The sequence below is a fragment of the Rousettus aegyptiacus genome, unplaced genomic scaffold, assembly GCF_014176215.1.
Source record: "Rousettus aegyptiacus isolate mRouAeg1 unplaced genomic scaffold, mRouAeg1.p scaffold_m13_p_10, whole genome shotgun sequence".
In the NCBI taxonomy this organism is placed as follows: domain Eukaryota; kingdom Metazoa; phylum Chordata; class Mammalia; order Chiroptera; family Pteropodidae; genus Rousettus; species Rousettus aegyptiacus.
The window spans coordinates 47,318,514-47,341,472 of record NW_023416285.1 but is presented as its reverse complement, the minus strand read 5'-3'; the positions used below and the strand labels follow the sequence as shown (position 1 = coordinate 47,341,472).

General features: G+C 33.3%; 1 protein-coding gene across 2 annotated transcripts in view; it reads left to right on the top strand.

The window, feature by feature from the left end:
- BMP2K (BMP2 inducible kinase) overlaps positions 1–22,959 on the top strand; it is a 112,591-nt gene that overhangs the window by 70,751 nt on the left and 18,881 nt on the right. The window contains exons 9-15 of one of the 2 annotated variants that reach the window (XM_016154422.2): positions 856–935; positions 5,166–5,326; positions 9,289–9,473; positions 10,527–10,625; positions 11,265–11,449; positions 15,510–15,667; positions 21,452–21,562. In XM_016154422.2, the coding sequence (XP_016009908.2) occupies positions 856–935; positions 5,166–5,326; positions 9,289–9,473; positions 10,527–10,625; positions 11,265–11,449; positions 15,510–15,667; positions 21,452–21,562 (979 nt within the window). The remainder of the gene's footprint in view (positions 1–855; positions 936–5,165; positions 5,327–9,288; positions 9,474–10,526; positions 10,626–11,264; positions 11,450–15,509; positions 15,668–21,451; positions 21,563–22,959) is intronic. The other variant, XM_016154424.2, reaches the window with a different exon arrangement.

The following is a 22,959-nucleotide window of genomic DNA, read 5'->3' as shown; positions in this document are numbered from 1 at the left end:
AAGGCTTTGAATTATATTCAGCGTCTGCGCCCTACTTAATCACATCAGCTTAACTGTATAGCATGTTTCTGCTAATTTTGAAGGTCCAGAATCATCCCTAATTTCAAGCCTTTCTCAACTTCGTAAAGATCATTCTTGCCTCACTTGTTCTTATAGTCTTTCTTTTGTATATCACATAATCCACCCCACTAAGAAAAAATAGGAAGTTTTCCTTTTTGTTTTTTGAAGTCCTTACTATGTCAGTGACTATATTCTTTGTTGAAACTGAAAGTCATGCAGTTCTAACATTCTAGTAATGAAAGTAGCTTTGACATCAGACTGTAGATTTTCAGCTTTTCATTCAGCAAATATTTATTGGTACCTGCTATAAGCCAGACATTATATAGAGCATAAACAAGGAATAAAACCTCTGCTCTTGTGTTCTAGATTTTACAGGCAGTGTCATGAAGATTGTTTGCAATATGTCAACAACACTTTACCCATATGCTTGGTGTTTGCTCCTTTTCCCAAAGTGTGAAAGTCATTGATTTACAAGTATAATATAATCCTTTTCTCTTAGCCAAGATTTACTCATTTGTATAGTGGATGTAATTCTATTTTTGTTTATTTTTGAGGGGTTTCCATGGCACATGAATATGAAAGTAATATTTGTGTAACACACAGTGATATTTGCAGATTATATGGCAAATATATGTGGATAATTTCTAGTTATTTGAGGTGAAAGTAATAGCATCTCACAGACAATACTTTTTAAGTTTAAGAATATATCCGCAGCCTTTTAAGCTTTCTGCTATTAAAATTAAAATTAAAATTAAAACTTTTATTCCCCCCCCCCCCCCCCCCCCCCCCCCCCAGAATTCTTCTGTTCCTTCAGCTCTTCCTGAACCGATGACTGCTAGTGAAGCAGCTTCTAGGAAAAGCCAAACAAAAGCCAGGTACACAAAATTATGCTGAAATTTGAAAAGGCTTTTTTAAAAAGGAATAGTTTTTATTTTCAGTCATAGCAAATGTAATTAATTAAATATCATCTGCACTCAACAAGAAATGTTGTATTCCTTACTGTATGTGGTGTAGAGTTTAGATAACAAGTACTAAATAAGCATTTTTGTATTAGAGATGGAATTTGATATCAGTCTCATTTGAACAGCTCAGTTTAAGAAATCAAGAAGTAATTATGAAACTAGCCAAGTCACAGTGGGTCATAGGGGGTTGTCATTATTCATCACATGGCAGCTCTAATTTATAAAATGTTACATTTGAGTTTAAAGCTAGTATAATTTTTTAATTTAAGGAAAGAAATAATAGTTCTTACAGGCAAGTATTCGAGTATTCTAAATTCATAAACTATTATTTATATGCTAATATTTAGAATGTGTATTACTATGTATAATTTATAATGGATGGTTATTATGATACTACTTTTAAGACTGGTAAAGAAATGTTTTAAATCATTTTTCTTAGTTATTTACTGCATTAATAACTTTGACACATAATATGTAAGTTAAGACCTGAATCTGATTAATGATTAAATTAATGACTTTTTTCCTGGCACTTTTTTGAGCTTAAAAGTTAATAAGCAGGACTATGTTTTAGATTATCATATTATATATTATGTGATATCAGGTATAATGTTACATTTGGGGCGATTTCTTGGTCACAGCTTTTTTTGTACTGTATTTTCTTCTGCAGAGTATTTTATTTGATATAAAATCCATAAAGTATATTTGTCCATGTACCTGTTATATGCAATATGTAGATACTGGAAATGCAAAGAAAAAGAAGCAATGTTTATTCCCAAGGAATTCATATCCTAATGAAGATAGACAAGTAAATAATTCCAACCTGATAGATATCAGGCAACTCAGAGAGGAAAGACAGGGAGCAAAGTAAACAGGAGCACAGAAAGAATTCTTTCCTTGGGGTTGGGGTCATTGAGCTGTTGCTTGAAGGAGAAGCAGTCCATCACCTGGAATGATGGGGTATGGAACTATAGCAGGCACGTGCTTCAGGCAAGAATGGCCTTTGCAAGACTGGAGCATAGGGGTCACTTACAGGAGGGTGGGAAGTGAAGCTGAAGAGGTAGGTAAATGCCAGTCAAGAGCAACTTTATGTGTCATGCTGAGAAATTGGGCCTTTGGCATTTAGGCCAGTGAATTTTCAGTCTTGCAGTCAGTTCTATTTTGGACTTGGTCATGAGATGTGTTATAAATAATCTATTATTTATAAATTGTTAAAATATAATTTGGGAATGACTTAGTTTTTAAAAAAAATATGGCATCACTCTAAAAATATTATCTTCATTCATGTGAATTTTAAAATACTCTTAAGTAAGGAACAAAGGAGTGAAATTAAATCTGACTTGCAGGAATCCAGCATAACCCACAGTCTCTCCTATCTATGACCTCGATGTAGTTAGCAACTGCTGTTATGGTTGAGTGGTAGTTATGAAGTATTATAGAATTGTCGCTGAATTTTATTGTTACTTTTTTAAATGATTATTTTGTCAGTGATTAAATCTTTAAGAAAGTAGATATAAAAAAGCATGAATCAAGGAATAAGAATGCTTTATTTTTTTACCATGATACAAGTTATAGTTGTACAGTTATAAGCATACGAAATAGTTAACACAGCTAAAATTCAGTGCTATTCATAGTATGTTAAAATCCATACATATATGCATATAAAAAATAAGGTTCATTGGTGTTAGTCAATAATTTAAATTTACTTTATATTGATGATAGTGAAGAACTTCAAAAAACTCTAATTGTGTATAAAACCTAATAATAAAGAATTGTTAGTCTTTTTTCCATGCAAAAGGCATATTTCTATGGAGGTAGAGGAGTGTTGGAGAAATTTTTATTTTTTATTTTATTTTTCCCCCCCTCTTTAATTCCCTTATCCCCACTTCTACTCCTGATCTACTGCCGGCTCCCTTTAAGAACTGTATCTCTGAAGGTGTGGGGCATCTCCCTCCACACGCTTGCAGCACGCACCTGGGGTATGGTTCATGGCTCCACCTGGAGTGCGAACCCAGGACTTTCTGCATGTAAAGCATATGCACTAAACACTACACTATGGAGCCACACCCTGGAGAAATCTAAAATAGCTATTACCATTATTTACATGTTTTAAAGCTTTTATGAATGTTATCCATCTGCCCTGCCTTCAGTCTGTGGCACTTTTTGCTTCACTTCTGAAAAGTCAAAAAATCAGCATCTGCTCTTGGAATTGTTAAAAACGTAAACCTTATGTAACACAGCTGAAAGGTGGAAAGGCTGAGAATCTCTGTACTGGCAAATGAAACCACTGAAGGATTTTAAGAATTGAGAGAGAGGGTCTGTGTGTTAATTAAGTAGGATTGGTCAGGTGATAGGAAGGAGAAGAAGGGAAGCAGAGAAAACAGTTCTGTGTCTGTTTTAATACTGCAGAGGAGGCTGTACAGCAGTGTTGTTAGCAGTAATTACTCAGTCTTTTATTTCAGTCAAGTTTGTATCTTCACTTTGCCTACTCTATCCAGGCATTTTCTCCCCATTTCTTCATACAGAATGCTTAGTCTCTTTTCACTGTCTAGTGAAATCATATATGTATATAATTTTATCTCCAGTTTCTGCCTGATACCTTCACTAGCCAGTTTAGGTTAAAGATAGAATTGCTCCTCCATGAAACTCTTGACAGTCAGTACTAGATTGGCACTGATTATTTTTGCAATATTAAATTATATTTTCATGAACACGTTTCATCTCTCCCTAGGTATAAAGTCTTTGAAGAGAGGGTATTGTGCCATGTTTTCTGGATATTAGTAATTATATTTTAGATATTGGCACATTGCTACAATAAATTAAGAAACATTAGACTAAATAAAGTCTGCAGAACTTTAATGTTTTTCAGAGATTCGCTATACTCATGTGTGTTATGAATCTCTGTAGAGAGAGTGATTTAGAACAAGAACAAAGCAGAGTGAGATCTGGCCTATACTACCCACTTAATAAAGAGTGGATAGACAAATGGAAAGATTGTATACACTATTTCCTACAAATTACTTAAGCCAACAGAGTATAGCATTGGTTTTGGTGCTACATCCATAATTTGAACTCAAGAAATATTTGATTATTAAAATGAAATCTGGTTGGTTATATGTATACATGATCTTTTATTGCCTTTTAGTTCAATTTTCATATGGCCTGTACCATTCCCATGCCATCTAAAATCATAAATGTTATATTTAGAAAATAGCATACATACTATGTATCTGGATTTCACGTCTTTTCTCAGAAAGATAATTGTGAACAGGGCTCCCTCTTGTGGTACATACAGATATAAGAAAGACCTGTGGATTGGTGCAGTTACAGATGTGCACTCAATAAATCATATGTATGCAAACATTTTAAGTATTAAATCATTTGAAAATATGCTCAGGAAACGTGGTAGAGAGATTTTATTGCAGTCATGTTGAAAAGGTAACATATGACTCTTACTTGAGTTTTTGAATTTATAGAAAGCAAAGTTAGTAGATATATATGTTAAAGATTTTTCCTGGGTGTTTTTAATGAAGGAGAACAAATATCTGTGTCTTCTTAAATTATATTTAGTGTTTCTTGCTTTCAAAATTATCCTTACCACTTGACTGCTCATGTCTGTGGCCTAAACTAAGTCCTAGCAGGAAGATTTTATATAATTTTCATTCGGTGTTTTAAGTAAGGCAAAGTAAAAGATTGAAGAAACAGAACGTAAGCAGGTAGCTTCATTTGTTAAAAGTTTTGGCTTCTTTTGTTTTACATGTCCTAGAGTGCAGTCTTTTCTTTCTTAGGCCTAGTGTCCAAGCTAAGGAAGACTGTTATTTGTTGTTTCTTATTTTTATTTCTCATAACAAGGTTTCTCTTTATTTCCTTTATTTCATCTTCTTAAGAGCAATCTTACATTCTTTGTCTGCCAGCTTCAGTGGCAGTCTATGAATAGTTTAAAGAAATGGTTAGGTTTATTTTATTTACTTTCCTATCTTCATTAAATATATAATATTTGAGACTGAGACTTAGGAAGGCGCAAAGAAAACTGACATGATCATCATCATACTTAAAATGCATCTGTTGAAAAAGATGCTGTATAGAACAAAGAGTAAGTTAGAAATAATTCTAATATTTGGTATGAAATGTATTTTTCTGTTGTAGAATAACTGATACCATTGGACCAACAGAAACCTCAATTGCACCAAGACAAAGACCAAAAGCCAACTCTACTACTACCACTCCCAATGTGCTGACCATTCAAAGTTCAGCAACACCAGTTAAAGTCCCTGCTCCTGGTGAATTTGGTAACCACAGGCTGAAAGGTAATGCAGCCCTGCCAACCTCATCTCCTTTATAGTTCATGTAGACAAACCTTTTCTGGCTTGATTTCCTAGGAGTATAAATTACTGGCAAACCTACTCTTGTGAAGTAGATAACATAATGCTTTTAAGAAACTTTCTGTTGCTGTCTAAAACTGAACTAATATTTTTCCTAAAGTTGTAGGCAAAGGTAAGTTACTGGCATATAAAAATATGGTATTGAAAGCTCACAATATGCTTGTTCCTACAGTCATCAACTAGTTTGGTTTGTGGTTAATAATAAAGTTCAAGAGTATAGAAAATTCTATATTGTATTGGAAAGGAGGAAGTTGAAACACTAGCCTTACAAAGTTATATGTTTTTGTACTGACTCTAGAGTCTTGGCAGAGGAGTCTTTATTGGACCTTGTAGACATTACAACGTAGAAATGAGTCTTCTCAGTTTGAGAAAATCGTTTTTCTAATCTAAAATATCTCCTAAGCATTATGATATAGTGCCGAATAAAAAAAAAATTTTCTCCAAGGAAATAGTCCTAATATTGGAGAGTACATTTGTTCTCTCAAGGGTCAGGGGTATAATCTGAAGTCCTGTTCCAAGGAAACCCTGTTTGGCACCTTTTTTCATGATATATCTTTTGTTTTAATGTTAAAGTGTTTTCAATTAGGATCTTCTAATGATTACAATCCCACACTTTGAGGTGCATGAACCTGGATTTATGTCCTATTTCTTCCCTTTTTTAGTAATATACATTAGAAAAATACTAATACTTATCTCACAGGATTGTTGTCATGATTAAATGGCTGCTTAATATAATGCCTGCCACATAATATGTCCGTCCTTAAGATATGTTAACTGTTAACTGCTGTTATTACTATGAAATAAAGTATATGCTCAGGTAAGATTACATTGCCTGACATTGTTTCAAACCTGTGGTGATCAAGTACACTATATGGAGTAGTAGTCCATGGAAGAGGGAAAATAGGGGAATTTGAAGTCTTTTGTGTTCCCATTTTACCATTTCTTAACCTCACTGTTCCCTTTTATAGAATGAGAATAACAATGACTTTACCTGTTATTAGTAAGTAACAGGTGTGTGGTATCTAGGAAAATTCTGTTTCATAGTAAGCATTCAATGCTAATTACTCTTTTTTCTTCATTTTTTGGTTTGAAGATACTATTAGTTTATCATATATCAATGGTCTTCAGCCAAAGACCGCCAGGAACGAACTTGTATTTCTCATATATCATGGGAATCTGTGGGACTGTCTCAGTATGATGGTGTTTAAAAAGCATTATTAAAGTATTTGGCTTATTTTAAGTAGTTTTGGGGAGACTTTAAGGAGTAGGGCTTTGCTTTAGATTGGAAGCTATCAGGAAGCTGGGGTATGATATCATTAGTTATCTTAATAAATTTCATTTAGAAGGAGGTAGACTAAAGGCTCAGCTGGTAAAGAAGCAGTGGTCAGTCATCTTAGACAAGACAAAGAGAGGCTTGGTCACTTCTGTAGGTTGGACAGTGTTCTTGATATTGTCATTGTTCAGACCTAACTATGGAGTGGTTGTCCTGGTCTCTCATGGTCACAGTGTGGCTCTGTCTGACGTTGGTGTTTTGTGAAATGGTTTATGTTCATCTGGAGAACACCAAGACCTGGCTACGAGTGTCAGTCTTGTTCCTCATGTCAGGGTGGCATTCCTCTTTCTTCTGTACTTCTAACTTAAGTTGGAAAAATAATACTATTTCTCCCCCACATGTGCACTTTTTTACCATTTCTTCCCCATTAAATACTATTCAAAATGTAACACATGAATATATTCTTTTAAAATATTAAGACATTAAAGAACTATTCAGAGAAAAATGTAGAAGTCTACCATTCCTTTATTTCCCAGAGTAAACTGGCAGCAGTTTAGTTTGCATCCTCCCGGGCTTTTTTTATGTTTTTCCAAGTATATATACAGATACAGATAATTCATGTTACGTTTAACATAAACAGATTCATACTATACACAGTTCTCTGCAATGTGATTTTTTTTTAACTTAATATATTTTGGAGAGCTTTGCATGTTAGTACATATAGATCTACTATGTAATATTTGATAGATATAGGATATTCCATAGCATTAATATACTATAGTTTATATATTCATTTAAGTTATTTCTAATACTTGCTATTAATAATAGTGTTGTGGCCAACATTCTTAAAACAGACTTTTGATTTATGTGTCAGAGAATTTTTTGAGGAGATATTAAAAGGTATACTAATTTAAAATTTGTTGGATACTGCCAAATTATTATACCAAAGCACTGCAGAAATTTACACTACCATCAACACTGCGAGTGCCCTTGCCAACACTTGATAGTATTGCTTTTTAAAAATGTTTTCCTATTGACAGATAAAACTTTTGTTTACATTTAATATTTCTGATTAATAGTACTCTTTCATAAGATTACTGGCTGTTTTCTGTGAATTATCTTTTGCAGTTTTTTTAAATGAGATTTGTCTTGGTTTTTTATTCTTTTATTTTTATGTATTGTGAATATTAGCTTTGCCAAGTAAATATTTTCTTCTGGTTTACCATTTGTTTCTAACTTTATGAACTCACTTCTCTGAGACTTAGTTTCATCATTTGCAAAGTGAGGAATAATAGTAGGATTTAATGATGTACTTGAAAGCATTGTTTTTGTATGGGATTGTTGTGATATTGTTTGGGAGTTCTCTGGTCTCTGTGGCTTGACTTGAAAACCAAGAAGCTCTGTTCAACTTGATGACACTAAAGTCACAGTCTGTGAGGGTGAGCAGTGAGCTTCATGAGTTATTGCATGAAGATCTTTAATTTGTGATTGGACCTCACTCCCAGCCATAAGTGTTCTCCAGCTAGACATCAGGACCCTAAAAGAAGAATGTATAGCTGAGGAGCTTAACTTTTTGATGATCTTCCAGCTGTAAAGAAACACACTTAGAAGGTTAATGGTGGTTATGTCTGTGTGGTGGAATTATGGTTTTAATTTTCTTTATATTTTTGTAAAATATTTTCATGAGTAATTAAATGAATAAGCACTTTCTTATATTGGAAGAATTAGAAATAGTTATAAAACCGTTGTCACAGAGGTGCTGTACTTAAGGTTTGGGGAGCTTTAAAGATATTCACACCGATGAAAAAGAATCCTTTTCTCCTTCCTTTTTTTCTCTTAGGATTGACTAGTTCATTTGAATTTACATTAACTCATTGGAAGAGAATATAGAAATTATGGTATATTTCATTTCCTCTTTCTGATATTGCGTGTGCCTTTTTCATTAATTTCAAAAGTTTATTCATAGGATTTTCTTAGGGTATTTGTGAAGCTTATAAGTAAGGAACCATTTAGGAGACAGTGTTAATAGATTAATTACAGTAGCATCTATTGAGCATCTGTTATATAAAAGGTTCTTTAAGGTGCTAAGAGATAAATAAGTCATCACCCCATCACTCATGAGCCCTAGTTAGGAAATAGCCCTGCAAACAATACGTGCAAGGCAGAATGAAATTATTAGATGTAAGTAAATTATTAGATGAAGGAACAAGGAAGAGAGATATGAGGTAAACTTTAAAGAATAAGAATTGCAGTAGGTGGAAAGTGGCATTCTAGATGGAGAGAATCATTTCAGCAGGGACACAGACTTTTTAACAGTGCACAATACAGTTGAGAAATATGGAGCAAACTGGCAGGGCTGCTGTGTTCAGGGAGAGATGAAGTGTGAAAGATGAAGTATTTCTAAGACATTGACTTATTTAGAGTTGTAGCTGACAAAATTAACTTTCCCGGGTACTCAGACCTACAGTAAAAAATCCTTTGAGATCTATAGATTTTGTATATTATAAAATGATATAAGTGCCTTGGTTAAATGAATATTGAAATATTTTGAAATCCAACCATTTTATTGAAATCGATAAGTATGTTAATAGAAGTTTTTGGAAACCTCTTTTAGGAGCACTTAGACCTGGAAATGGCTCTGAGATTTTGTTAGGCCAGGGGCCTCCTCATCAGCCTCCACAGCAGCACAGAGTTCTTCAGCAGCTACAGCAAGGAGACTGGAGATTGCAGCAACTTCATTTACAGCATCGCCATCCTCACCAGCAGCAACAGCAGCATCAGGATGTTTATATGCAGCAGGTAATTCTTTTGTTACTTTAGATAGGGAAGTAGTGTGGGAAAATTCATGCAGATTTTGAATATCAGTGAATTCTCTTTTGTACCTAGGTACCTTGAATTCTAGATCCAAGTGAACATTTTGCTCAGTTTTCTGATTGTCAAAGAATATGTATTTTATTTGCATTCTGTGAGGTACTTAAGAACACTGTTGAAATAGGTTGCATCATGACTTTATGAAGCAAATCATTTGGTATTATGAATATGCCCTGCAATTTATGATGAATATCATCTTTTTTTAGTTTATATTTTGAGTTCAGATACATAGACTAATTACGTTGTTTTTGGAAAGGTGATATTAAGCTTTCAGAAGTAATATTGTCATAGTGTGTGTTTTTTTTTTTTGCCTGGGTTGATGTGTATATGTATGGTAGAGGGTGATAGAGTTAGGAGGGACATAGAAAGAATGACCGTAAGTTCTGTTCTGTCCTTTGCCGTACCACAACCTGCAAATTTCTAGTTTCACTAAACTATTTTTAATGTAATGACTGCCACTATCATCCTTTCATCATTTCCTGAAGTATTTTTAAGCCAGTTAACATTCATGACACTTCTCATGGGTGTCTCATGGGTATCTCCCTCCTTTTCTTGACTGATAGATCCAGACTGGCGGGTAGCTAAGTAGGTGGTGCCATTGTATGACTAGAAAATATTATCGAAGGGGAGGTAGAGGAGAATGGGAATTTACTGTAACGAGGCCAGGACACAAGTTAGTTCAGGGTCTTCATCAGCTGGCAAATGTGTTTAGGTTTAGGCTTTCCCCCCAACATTCTTGAACTGTTTTGGAAATGATTTTAGTTGAATCTGTTATGTTTCACTGATAATTCTGAAACCATTTACAATAAGCGCATGTAAAGTATAGCCATTTACTGACAAATAATTGCTTACTGACTAATACATTGGTACTTGGACTACTGAGTACCCAAATTATTGTTACAGTAAGATCAATACTTAAAAAAAAGACTAGCACAAAAAAAGGCGTGAGTATTATTGATTAAATTATCTTTCTCATTGTAGTATCAACATGCAATGCAGCAGCAACAAATACTTCAACAACAGTTTTTAATGCATTCAGTATATCAGCCACAGCCTTCTGCATCACAGTATCCTACAATGGTAAGTGTTATGTAATTTCTAGAGATTTCTCTCTGAATATACTATTGGAATTCACAATTTGAATGGCATTATTTAGAATTTAATAATTCAGTCAATCCAAGTGAATTAATTACACTTTTATCAAAGCCAGTCATGTACTCTCAAGCAGGTTTAAATTGGGCTGAACTATAGCACTGCAATTTGGTACTTTGTAACTGACGGATAGTATTTTTCTCTTATCTCATAATACAAGGGAAATGATCTATTACCCATGATCTTTCATCATACGTCCCTTTCACTTAGCAAATGTCAGGTAAAGAAAAAATAAACTCAAAGGAAAATTGCGTTTGCTTCAGAGAATAGTTTGACCTCTTTTACAGTAACCACCATACTAGAGACTTACTACTCTAATGTTTTTTTATTAATATGTTTAAAGGAGGATTTTTGAGTCCTGCCAAGTGAGCCTAGCCTTCTTAAATAGATTTATTTCATCTTGCTATAGTTTTCTAGTAGGAAGCTGCCCCTTCAAATATAAATTATTTTTCAAATTTCTGATTTTGTTGCCAGTGTGAAAGGAAGGAACGTAGTCAATGGATGTAAGGCTGACAGTGCCTTAGTGACTTCAAGCATTGTTTTTTATAACAGCATTTCTTGTTACAGATGCAGCAGTATCAGCAGGCTTTCTTACAGCAGCAAATGCTAGCTCAACATCAGCAGTCTCCACAACAGGCACCGTCCAAATACCTTACCTCCCCTCAAGAGTTCTCACCAGCCTTGGTTTCCTACACTTCATCACTTCCGGCTCAGGTTGGAACCGTAATGGACTCCTCTTATAGTGCCAATAGGCAAGTATTTTTCCAGTGAATGCAAAGGAAATTATTTTAGATGTAGGTGTAATAGCAGAGTGGAGTCACTAAATGGTTTCCGAATAATGTAGAGTCCATCTTTCTGTAGACCTCCCCCTTTTCTCTTATGAGTCCTCTCTGGCCCCTGTGCTTTGCCATCCTTCTTTGTGTTTCTGTTAGCTAATTCTGCTAACTGCTATTTGCAGATAAGACTTAGCAGCATCCAGCAGCATTTAAGGTTAAGAGAATTATGGGCTTATATGTTAAGACATTTGTAATTTAAGTAGAAACAAAATCCTAACAAGCTACTTTAGTAGTTTAAAAAAATACTCCTTTCAGACAAGTTAATTTTTTCAACTTAGATGTTATTTTTAATTGATAACATTTACTCATAAAAAACATCTAATTTGGTTAAATTTAAACAGGTAACAATCTTTTTAATGCATAATTTTGTTCTTTTTTGAGATGATATGATACAAGGAGCTTATTGTTACCATAACATAGTTAGTTAGGAAACAGTGTATTTGGATTATTCAGATATGTTGATTAGTAGAGTTTTTTCATGGCTAATTCATATTGAAAGTGTTATATTATAATAAAGAATGGTGATACAGATTTGATATGGGGACTGTTTCAGGATTTTGTAATTAAGAATCTGTTGACCATTATGAATACTTCGTAATATGTTTAGATATGTAGGAGGAGGTAGCTGTTAGAGATTTGGTGACTGGAACACCAAAGAAGTTCTCGTACAATACTGTTTCATAGTGTGAAACATTAGCTGGGGAAAGGTGTCTGCAGGCTCTGGCTGGGAGTTCAGCATGGGAAACAGCAACAGCAGCAGCATACTTGTTTACTGAGCATGTGAGGAAAGGGTTAAAGTATAAAGTTTGCTATATATCCCTCTCAACCTCTGTGTATATGTGAGGGGTGGAGGGAGAGAGAGGGAGAGAGGGAGAAAGAGATAGATGGGTAGGGAGGGAGGAAGGAGGAAAACAACTGATTTATTTAAGTGCTTTCTTAATCAAAAATTGAGGTACATGAATTAGGACAAGTATGTCTAAGTGGAGAGCAAGGCTGGTTTAAAGACCCAGATCAGTATTTGCCAAACATCTTCATCATCTGCCTACTCTAGTTGTAATTTTTTTATTATCCTACATCGCACTTTTTTCTTTAATAAATCAATAGTATTATTGTAAATAATAAAGTTAAATAAGATTACATATTACAAACAAATTAAAGCCACTAAAATATACTTTATGAACTACCAGTAGCAATTTAATAAATTTACAGAAAGGACATACCTGAAAATAAGTTCCCTAGGGATAAGAATGGAATAGTTTTATTCTTCATTAAAAATAGAATATTCTGCTTGATATTAAGATACTGATGACACTGTTGTATTAATTAGGTGATTAATTTTTTTTAATGTTGATGTTAACTAGTGTTGAAAATAATGATCTGATCTAGTGTACGTGGTTGGAAAATGCAAAAATATTAAACTGTCATCTCTGATACAGCATATAGACTTTTGTTATACTTTGCATTTTAAAGGATTACCAACCTGTGGGAGTAAAGTTGTGTCACTGGCCAGTCATGAATCGGAAACCCTATGTAAGAGAATTCATGTTAGAGCTTCATAGCATATGTACTTCCTAAACATCTGATTAGTTGTAGAGGAAGATGAATATCTAAAGATTGGAGGCATACATAAGCACATGCTATGATAATTCACATGAGGTGCTGATACCACTAACTCATGTGAATTATCATAGCATTGTCTACTTAAATATCATCTTTACTATACTGTTCATGAACTCACACTATGTGATATGTTAAATATTTTTTTCTAATTTCTCTGCAATTTTAAAATTAAAGTATCATAAAATATATATTGCATACCCTAGTTTGGGAAATATTGGGTCGGGTATCTTTGGAAGTGTATAAGACTTCTTTTATGCCACTCACTCCTGTGACACTGTGTATTGAGGCAAATGGGAAGATGGAGCAGGAAAGGGGTGATGGTTAGATGGGTAGAAACAATTATATACTGGGCACATAGATCTTAGGAACACAGAACTTCCCACAGGAACATTGCTTTAGCCTCACTTGGTGCCTTGGTGCTGCTTTGCTGTTATTATTCCTATTTAATATCAACCTTTATACAAAGAATTATATGTTAAATTTTTACGAAATTTAAAAGATGACTTGTAAGCAAATATTTCAGCTTATGACTAAAGTCAGTGGAAGGTAAAAATTGGAGTTAAATGTTTGACTCTAAACGTATGAAGGACATTTGAGTAGAAGATGAGAAAGCAAGTAATTCTTAGAAGGAAAGGGAAAGGGTCACTGTCTTGGTTAGCACGATTATTTCCTTTTATTTTCCACTCAGTCTTCTCAAATTTCTACCCTATACTGTTAGTATATCTTTAGTATGAATATTAGAGAGTATACCATGTTGTATTTAAATAATAAATATAAATACACATGATCTTCTTATGATACAAGTCACCCTGTTGTATTAGTTATTTGTTGTTGCATAATAAGTTGCCCTAAAACAATGATAAACATTATCTTACATATTTTCTTTGGCTCAGAAATTTAAGAGTGGCTTAGTTGTACAGTTATGTCCAGGGAAGGGTCTCTCATGAGGTTACAGTTGAGATACTGGCTGCAGTTGCAGTCTGCTGAAGGCTTGGCTGGTGCTGGAGATTTCTTTATAAGATGGCTTATTCATGGCTTTGGGCAGGAGAAGGAGGCTTCAATTCTCTGCTACATAAATCTCTTTGAAGGGCCACTTGAGTATAGTCTATTCTCTTTGGCAAAACCAAATACTGTTTCGAACAGGGAATCGTTTATTCTGGTTTCTCTCAGAATGAATGGTCCAAAAAAAAAAGAGCAAGAAAGAATCTGTGATGCCTTTTATGACTACTATTATGACATTGGCACTTCTGTCCTATTTCATTTGTTAGAATCAAGTCACTAGATCTAGCCCCATATTCAAGGGCAGGGAATTTGGTTCTACTCTTTGAAGGGTAGGATATCAGAGAACTTGTAGGTATATTTTAACACCTGTTTAAACTGTAGGTTAAGGCATCCCTCCCTACCCGCCCCTTCCAATCGAGTTACAGTCTACCAAGAAGAATCCATTAATTCATCCCAGGAACAAGTGTAGGACAAGTCAGATAGGGAATTAGCAATTTCTATAAGGGATCATGACAGGCAGGAGGGGTAATGCCCATTTTTCTTAGTTTTGAAAGTCCTAGAAGATAGATTTGGAATTAGAGATGGAATTCTGTCAGGAGTCAGGCTTAGATTTTGGCAGTTGATGCATTCCCAGAGTGAGTTCTAATCTGAATTATATTTATTATTAAGATACCTAAGCTGTGATTACTAAAAAAGACTATCTTCTTATTCAGTAATTACTGTTTATTCTTCTCTAACTTTCAATAAGTCTTTAAACATTCCATCCTAGGCTCAGCTACCTTGAGGGGGCTTGGATTAAAGGGTTAAATGGGCAATTTTTGCCCTCTCTTCTCTTTAAAGACCTGTGTGGTGGCAGTAGCAGTTAGCTCCCAATGGGGAAGGTAAATTTAAGGGGATGAGTCAAGGCTTGCAAAATTGAGATACTTCTTTAGGAATTTGATATGCAACTGATTTTTACTTTAAGACTTATTTACAATGATAATAATAGTTAATATTTATTGAGTGCTTACTATTTTTTTTTACCAGACACTGTTCTCTGTACTTTATGTGTATTAAATCATTTAATCTTCCCAGTAATCTTATGAGGTATAGATACTGTCACTCCAGTTTTACAGATAAGGAGGCTGAAACATAGTGAGGTTAAGGTATTTGCCCAAGTATACACAGCTAGTGACTTTACAGAGACTATTCAGATCCCAGGTAGTCTTCCTTTCAATCCCTGTTTTTATCTGCCATCTTCATCACAATACAATGATCTGCTTCTCTAAGCATTTATAAAATATGAACTAGGGCATTCGAAAAATTTAATTTTAATGTTTTTTGCTTCTTTTTCCTCTTTTAATTATTACTATAGGTCAGTTGCTGATAAAGAGGCAGTTGCAAATATTACACATCAGAAGAACATCAGTAACCCACCTGATATGTCAGGGTGGAATCCTTTTGGAGAGGATAATTTCTCCAAGTTAACAGAAGAAGAACTGTTGGACAGAGAATTTGACCTTCTAAGATCAAGTAAGGGACACTTGAAGGCTTATTTTGCTTCCCAGTAAAATAACAGCTCTATGATTATTCAGCAAGGCCAAAGACTGTTTTAAGGGGGTAAAAAGTAAATTCTTTTTGTGAATTCAAGGGCAAAATCAGGCCATCTTCTTTTACATGTGCTATCAAACTATGTTGTGTGCAAAAGAACTCAATTGCTTGATAGTAGTAATTAAACCCAAGATTGCTGATAATATGCTGATTCCTAACACTTAAATACTGCATATCTTTGAATGTTAAATTCAGAATATTTCCATAACTTGGAAGATTAATGTTCAAATAAAAAGGGAGACATTAGTATCTTGCCTTACTAGTCATTTTGCAGCTGTTTTCTTGTACACTCAATAGAAGATACTGTGGGTCTGAGATGCCCTTTGAAAGTGCCTGAAAGGAAATATGGGCTGCTACATTATGTTAATGTTTTGTGATGCCCCTTTACTGAGTGGTGACACGAAAGGGCTGCTTTGTTGTCCTGATATGGCAAAAGTTAAATAAATTCTTTTCCACTTTAAATCAGATATCTCAATGTTTTTACTTTTCTTCAACTACTTAATATGTCAAGCCTCACCATACATATTTTAGAAAAGTTCTTTTTTGGAAAAGGGATGTGCGGAGTGTTTTGAGGAGGTTGCCAAGTAGGAGGAAAAAGCTTCTGAAATATGTAGATAATTTTCAGATTTCTAAAGCCGTGTGTGTGTGTGTGTGCGTGCACGCATGCCAGTGTGCATGTGTATACATGCACGTACATTCAAGTGTGTTTTCCCATTTTTACATGTGAAAAGAAGGTCTTAATGGTCCCTAGTTATAGTTCCTAGTTTCTATTTTATTTTAGGTAACTGGCCTTATAAGAACATTTATGAGATGAAATGCTTTGTTCCAAATTGGTATATATTTTTTGTAAAGTTTTAAATGCCCTACATTAATGTGAATAGTTTTTTGGGATTTAAATTTGTACTTTACATATTGGTTATATGATTATGAAAAATTAAGTTGATGATTAAATGCAGATATAAAAATGAGTTCTGAGCCTTTAATAAAAGTCTGTTAACTTTGGTAAAACCAATCTTACATCTTTTTATTAAAATTCTTTTTTTAAACAACAACTATTTTGTTCGATATTTTTCCTATGATTTATGTTGATTGGCCAGAAAAGCAAGGTTTTAAAAAAGGAAATGAAGCATCCTTTTAGGGGAGATGGCAGAGAGACAGGGGTAACCAGATCATTATAATTTATAGGATTATTTTTAAAACAAACAGTAAAATTAAAATATTCATGGTATTCTGACTATGATAGTAACCAAAAGTTTTCTAAATCGGTGTTTTCTACCACTTGGGTAAAAAATTCCCTTAAAAAAATCAATTTATGGAATGGGTAAAGTGTTCACATTATTTTGACCTTATAAAAATGTGTTATTCTAAGCTCCCTAGAATTTGTAATGACACAAAATTTTATTTACCTCACATACGCAAGAATGCATGTAAATATCCCTGTATACATAACTTCATAAAAATTTGGTTTAACATGTAAAATTCTTAACTATTTACTTTTAAACTTCAAGGTCAGATAGCATATGTAACATGTGTATGTACTTGTGCACACATATGTATGACAAAGAGATTCAGACTTCATTGCGGTATTAATTATGGAAAGATGTTAAATTCCAAATGAAAGTGCAGGAGGAACTTTATCTGAAGGTCAGACTTGCAGCAACTCATCCATTTGGAAAACTGCCTAGATGATCTCTGAGCTATCACAATCACTGTCACAAGCTGATGCACTTAAATTGGCAGATAGCGCCAGCAAAGATGAATGAATTCTGATCCCTGACAATGCCTTTTAACTAGGTCCTAATCTCAGTAAAGTCACTTAATGGCTGTCTCACTTCTTCATTAAAAAAACTACTATAATGATGCTTACCTCATGGGGTTGTAAGAAAATTAGATGAAATAGTGTCTTTAAAGAGCTTGGGCACTTAATAAAATGCTACTTTTTCTTTTCTCACCTTCTGTGTAAGTCTTTAGGCTCTGGCTTATGGGTTATTGCCGTTTAATCAGCATTGAAAAATTTGAACTATCGGATTTCTTAGCTGGCAATTAAAAAAAAAATTAGAAGGGGCTTTTTAGCAAATACATCAACAGCAGAAGCGACAGGAAACAGCAAGGATGGAAAGATATGTTTTTCTCTTAATAATTGATAGTCATAATAATGGAGTTCAAGAGAGGTGAAATATCTTTAATAAAGTTTATAAAGAAATCAATAATGTCTTCCTCACAAAGTTTTACTTATCTGTAATAGTCAACTCTATTTCACCCACAAGCAGTAAGGTATCTAATACTTGATCTGGTTTCTAGGTCGGGTTTAAATTACACTGATGGGCAAAAGACCTCTTCCAGAATCTTAAGAGTTGCATTAGACAATTAATAGTGTAATGAAAATTAATTGTGGGTCATTGCTGGTTGGTTCCTCTGTCCCTAACAGTGTTCCCAAAATAATAAAGTATCGATGCATTTGAAATACCAAATTCACCCTTTTTTCTCAGGGCAGCTGTTTATCAACAGTTTTCAAAGTCTTTTCTAAAATAATTTATATTTGGTTTATGAGATGCTTTCCAGTGAGACAATGAATACTTTTATGTGTGGCCCTTAAAAATATAGCCATTGCCCATGTAATCATTGTTCAGAATAATATATTCCTATTACAGGTTTTATTTTTTAAATAATACATGGTTATTTATTAAGAGAAAAAGAAAAAGGCTATGGTGTCGAGGAAATACTTCACTTGTGTGTATTATCCAGAGGGTAATTTTAAAATCACATATTTTGAGATACTGAAATTCCAATATAGTAGTAATTGGTAACAAAAACTGATTTTTAGTTATCTTTAAGAAAACAATTAATTTCGTATACCAGTTGGCAAAGGGATTTAACATATTAAATAATCCAAATTCTTCTTCCTTTTGCTGTCAGTGTAACTGAATATTATTTATGAGTCAGAATTTTTTCACTTGTTCTATTTAAGACCAAAACATTAAATCAAAATTAAGCATTATTAATAAAGCTGGTCACATTTTTAAAAGTTTAAGTGTGTATCTTTCATTGTCTATTGTACCAAAGCATCCCTATTAGTATGTAAACTTTAGAAATCTAATTGTCATATATTCGATATATTAAACTAATTAGAATGCAGGTATTTGCTTTGGGAAAAATATGAACTTGCATTTGTTTGAATAGTTTTACATGTTAATGAAAAATAATACTTAATGGAATGGAATAGTATTTTCTTGTTGATGGAGGATTTATTATTTAAATAGATATAAGCATCTGTATATATAGTTGGTAAAACATTAAGTCTCACCATTTTAAGCTAATACAGACCTGTTACTGTTTCATCAGTGTAGAATAACAGTTTTGAAAGTATCAGATGAAATCTATACTTTTAAACCTTATTTATTGGCTGTTTAAGCCATTATTCATATAAGCTGCTGAATTAATATTTTTAGAGTAATTTTTTCCTGATATTATGGAATATACTTTGATTTTAGGATTTTTAAGTACTGTACTTTTGCCATCTGTATCAATTAAAATTCTTGAAAAGATACTGTCTTTATTCATCAATAGAGTTCTTTTGGGGAGGCGGGAAGAGGTAAGCTTATATTGGACAAATCAAACTCAAATTTTCCTCTAATGCAAAGGAAACCAGTTATTTGAAAATGGAACTTAAATACATTTTAGGGGTGACTATGTATTTGAAAAGTAACTTACATACTATTTCATTAGTTTTTGTTTATGAGTAATCGAAAACTTAAAGTAGTAATATATGTATTTATTTTGTATTTTGTGCCCTGGGACCCAGATTATCTTGTGAACTTTGGAAATCTGATTTTAAAAAAAATCCTCCATGGAAAAACGGATTCTTTGTTTTGTAGAACAGTGAGAACATGATTAATTTTATAGTGACTTTATCCCAATTATTGTCATAAGCGGACACTGTATAGAACAGTGTCTCCATATTTTTAATTATTGGAACCCCCATATAAAAAATAATTAATTTACTCCCGCATGATCATGCTTGATCAAAAGTGGTCATGATCACTTTTGTCATAAATACATGGTGCTATTTATGCATTTACTGTGAATTTATCCAACATAGATTGATGGAGATAATACAACAGTACATGAGGATTCAAGGAAACCATTGATGTAGTAGTTTATAAACCTGGAGAATATGTTAAAATGTGGATTTCCAAGCCCCTACCCAGATAATCTGATTCATTAGGTCTGCGGTAGGGCCCGGGTAACTATGTCTTATACAGAAATCCTGGCCTGATGACATTGGCAACCACCTGTGACTCAGTGATTCTTAGGCCTCTCCTTAAAGTTTGATTATGGCTTCCCACCACAATAAAGTAAAAACCCTTGGTTATATATTCTTCAACCTTATTTTTTTCATAACGATGTTGAGACTAACTTGTCTTTAATAGGCATTGGACAACAAAATATATAAAAAACTTTTTTCATGGTGCAATCAACATTTGTTACTGATTTCCTGAATTAAATATACTGTTAATATCTTGAAAAAGAACACCTAAAATAAATTTTCATTGTTATCCATTGCAGTTTTGGATTTGAAAAGTAGTCCTTGTTTTGTTTGTGCGTAAATCATCAGATGTGTTTCCTTAACAAAATATTTATTAGTGCTTCAACAAACTTTTAAGTAAAAATTTAAACAACCTTAAGTTTCATGTGGAATTTGCAGTTAATTTTAGCCATAAAAGCTGATAATTATATCCAGTATCATAAAGGCATTTAAGGAATTAGTTGTCCTTAGCAGTAATTAAGTATCTTCAGGATATTGTAGACTCTAGGGTTTTGCCTTCTCAAAAGTATGCCCCCGGACCTGTACTATCACATCACCTGGGAACTTGTTGAAGTGCACAAGCTCAGGACCCATCCCAGAACCATCCAATCAGAATATCCCTTAATTCTTCTTACCCTGCTACATTTTTCTCTATAGCTTTATTTGTTTTTAACATACTGCATATATTTTTCACATTTGTTCATTGCTTATTATTTATTTTTCGATGCCAACATATAAACTCCATGAGGGCAAGAATCTTTGTTTTGTTTGATATTGCCTGCCCATGCCTAGAATAGTGTCTATGTCTAAACAATATAGTTGCTCAAACAGTTGGATAAATAAATAAACTGTCATTAAGATGTTTAATTTAGTAGAAAGATATCTTTGTATCTCTGTGTGTGCAAGTGGTTTAATAATTACAAATAATGAGAAATGAACGATAAAGTAAAATGTGGTGAATATTTTTATTGCTTTTGAGAAGTAGGATTTACTTATTTTATGAATGAGAGACCATTTGCAATATTTTCCCCATAAGTATTTATGGAGAAAGTTGCCAAATATGTCTCTGTTTAGTAAGCTGTTTTTAAGTTCAGGTCCAATATGTTACAAGTTGAAGACAACTGGTATTTAATTAAACTAAAGCAAATTATTAATTAATCGTTTTTAATGAAATCTAGCCCTGAGGTTATATTTTTAAGCTTGCCTTTGCAACAACAAATATATCTTAAACTCAGGACTATACCCTGATACTTATAAAAATGAACTCTGAATCTAATATTTTTCAAATGGTTGATCTTTTGTTTAATTTACACTTTTATTTATACTGTAAACCACTTAAAAAATTAAAGTTCATTTTGTTTTTATTTTATTTTTTGTTTTGTTTCATCTTATTTTTGCAGACAGGCTCGAGGAGAGAGCATCCTCAGATAAGAATGTAGACCCACTTTCTGCTCCACATAACCATCCTCCAGAAGATCCTTTTGGTTCTGTTCCTTTCATTTCTCACTCAGGCAAGTTACATATGTAACATCATCACTGTCATTAAAAATTATACACAAGAACAAGATCAAGAAAAACCTTATTCATATAAAACCAAACTAACAATCAGGTGTTAGTTACAGAAAATAGAAAAAAATATTTTAACCTTTAGCCATCTTAATCTTCCTAATGTTGTTCTTTCTGTTGGGTTATTCAGTTGTGCCTATTGCCAAAATAGAAACATGCTAATTTATGTAATAGAACCATAACTGTTTCTTTTCACTTTTATTATTGGATACCGTTGAAAAAATCCATGCATGAAAATATCCCTCCCATTTATATATTTAAAATACATTAAAAGATACTTTCATGCTTAGCTTTTGCTTAAAAATTCTATATTACCTAGTTTATAATGCTCTCTTATAGTTGCATTTTAAAAAACATTAATAATTTTGTATTTGTCACAATAATGTTGTGACAAATCACCCGCTCTTTTATTCTTATATTCTTGCTTTGATTCCAGACCAGACTTTCAATATTGTTATTCACCATTTAAAAATATTTGTAGTAGTATTTTCAAAGTAATTACCCAGTTAATGGTGTTGAAGTTACTAGGATGAAGTAGGATCCCACTTCGGCATAAATGGATTTGTGTATGTGCATGTTTATAATGGAAAAAGTTTAATCTTAGAAAAGTAAAATATATTGGAAGAAATAATGCTTTGTTCGAAGGTAAAGATTTTGTTTAATATATTTATGGTAACTGTCATCCATGTTCTTTGGTTCTGCTGTTCCTTTTATTCACTCAGGCAAGTTATGTATGTAACTCATCATCAGTACCATTTAAAGCACAGGGGGAGGGATGTAAGGAGGAGTGAGACAGACAGAGACAGAGACAGACAGAGGAAGACAGAGATGGAGCAAGACAGAGAGAGACAGAGACAGAGAACAAGAAAACAAACTTACACATATAAAACCAAAATAAGAAATAGGTGTTCAGGATTTCTAATTAACACATGGAGGCAATGGTACATCTTTTCAACATTGAGATTTTGTTATTCAGAATATGTAGAACAGTAGTAAAGAGTGTTTCTACATACTTTTAAATTCCATGGTTTACTCTTTGCCACTTATTGAAGAGTCTGTGTTTTTGCTATTTTCTTCTTTTTTCCTTCAGATTATCTTTTTCTTGAATGGCATGACATCATCCACTGGGAAAGACAGTTTACTGTGTCTGTTTACTTAATCTGCATGGATGTGCTCCTTCACACCCCCGATAGGTTATAGAAATGTTACTGCTTTGTTTTAATGGTATCTCAATGGTCTTTATAAGCTCTCAAAATGTAGTGACTTCAGATATTGATTTATCAGTACTAGCTTTTTTCATACTCTAAAAAGAGTTGCGTAATACTTTTTAGGTTTGCACATA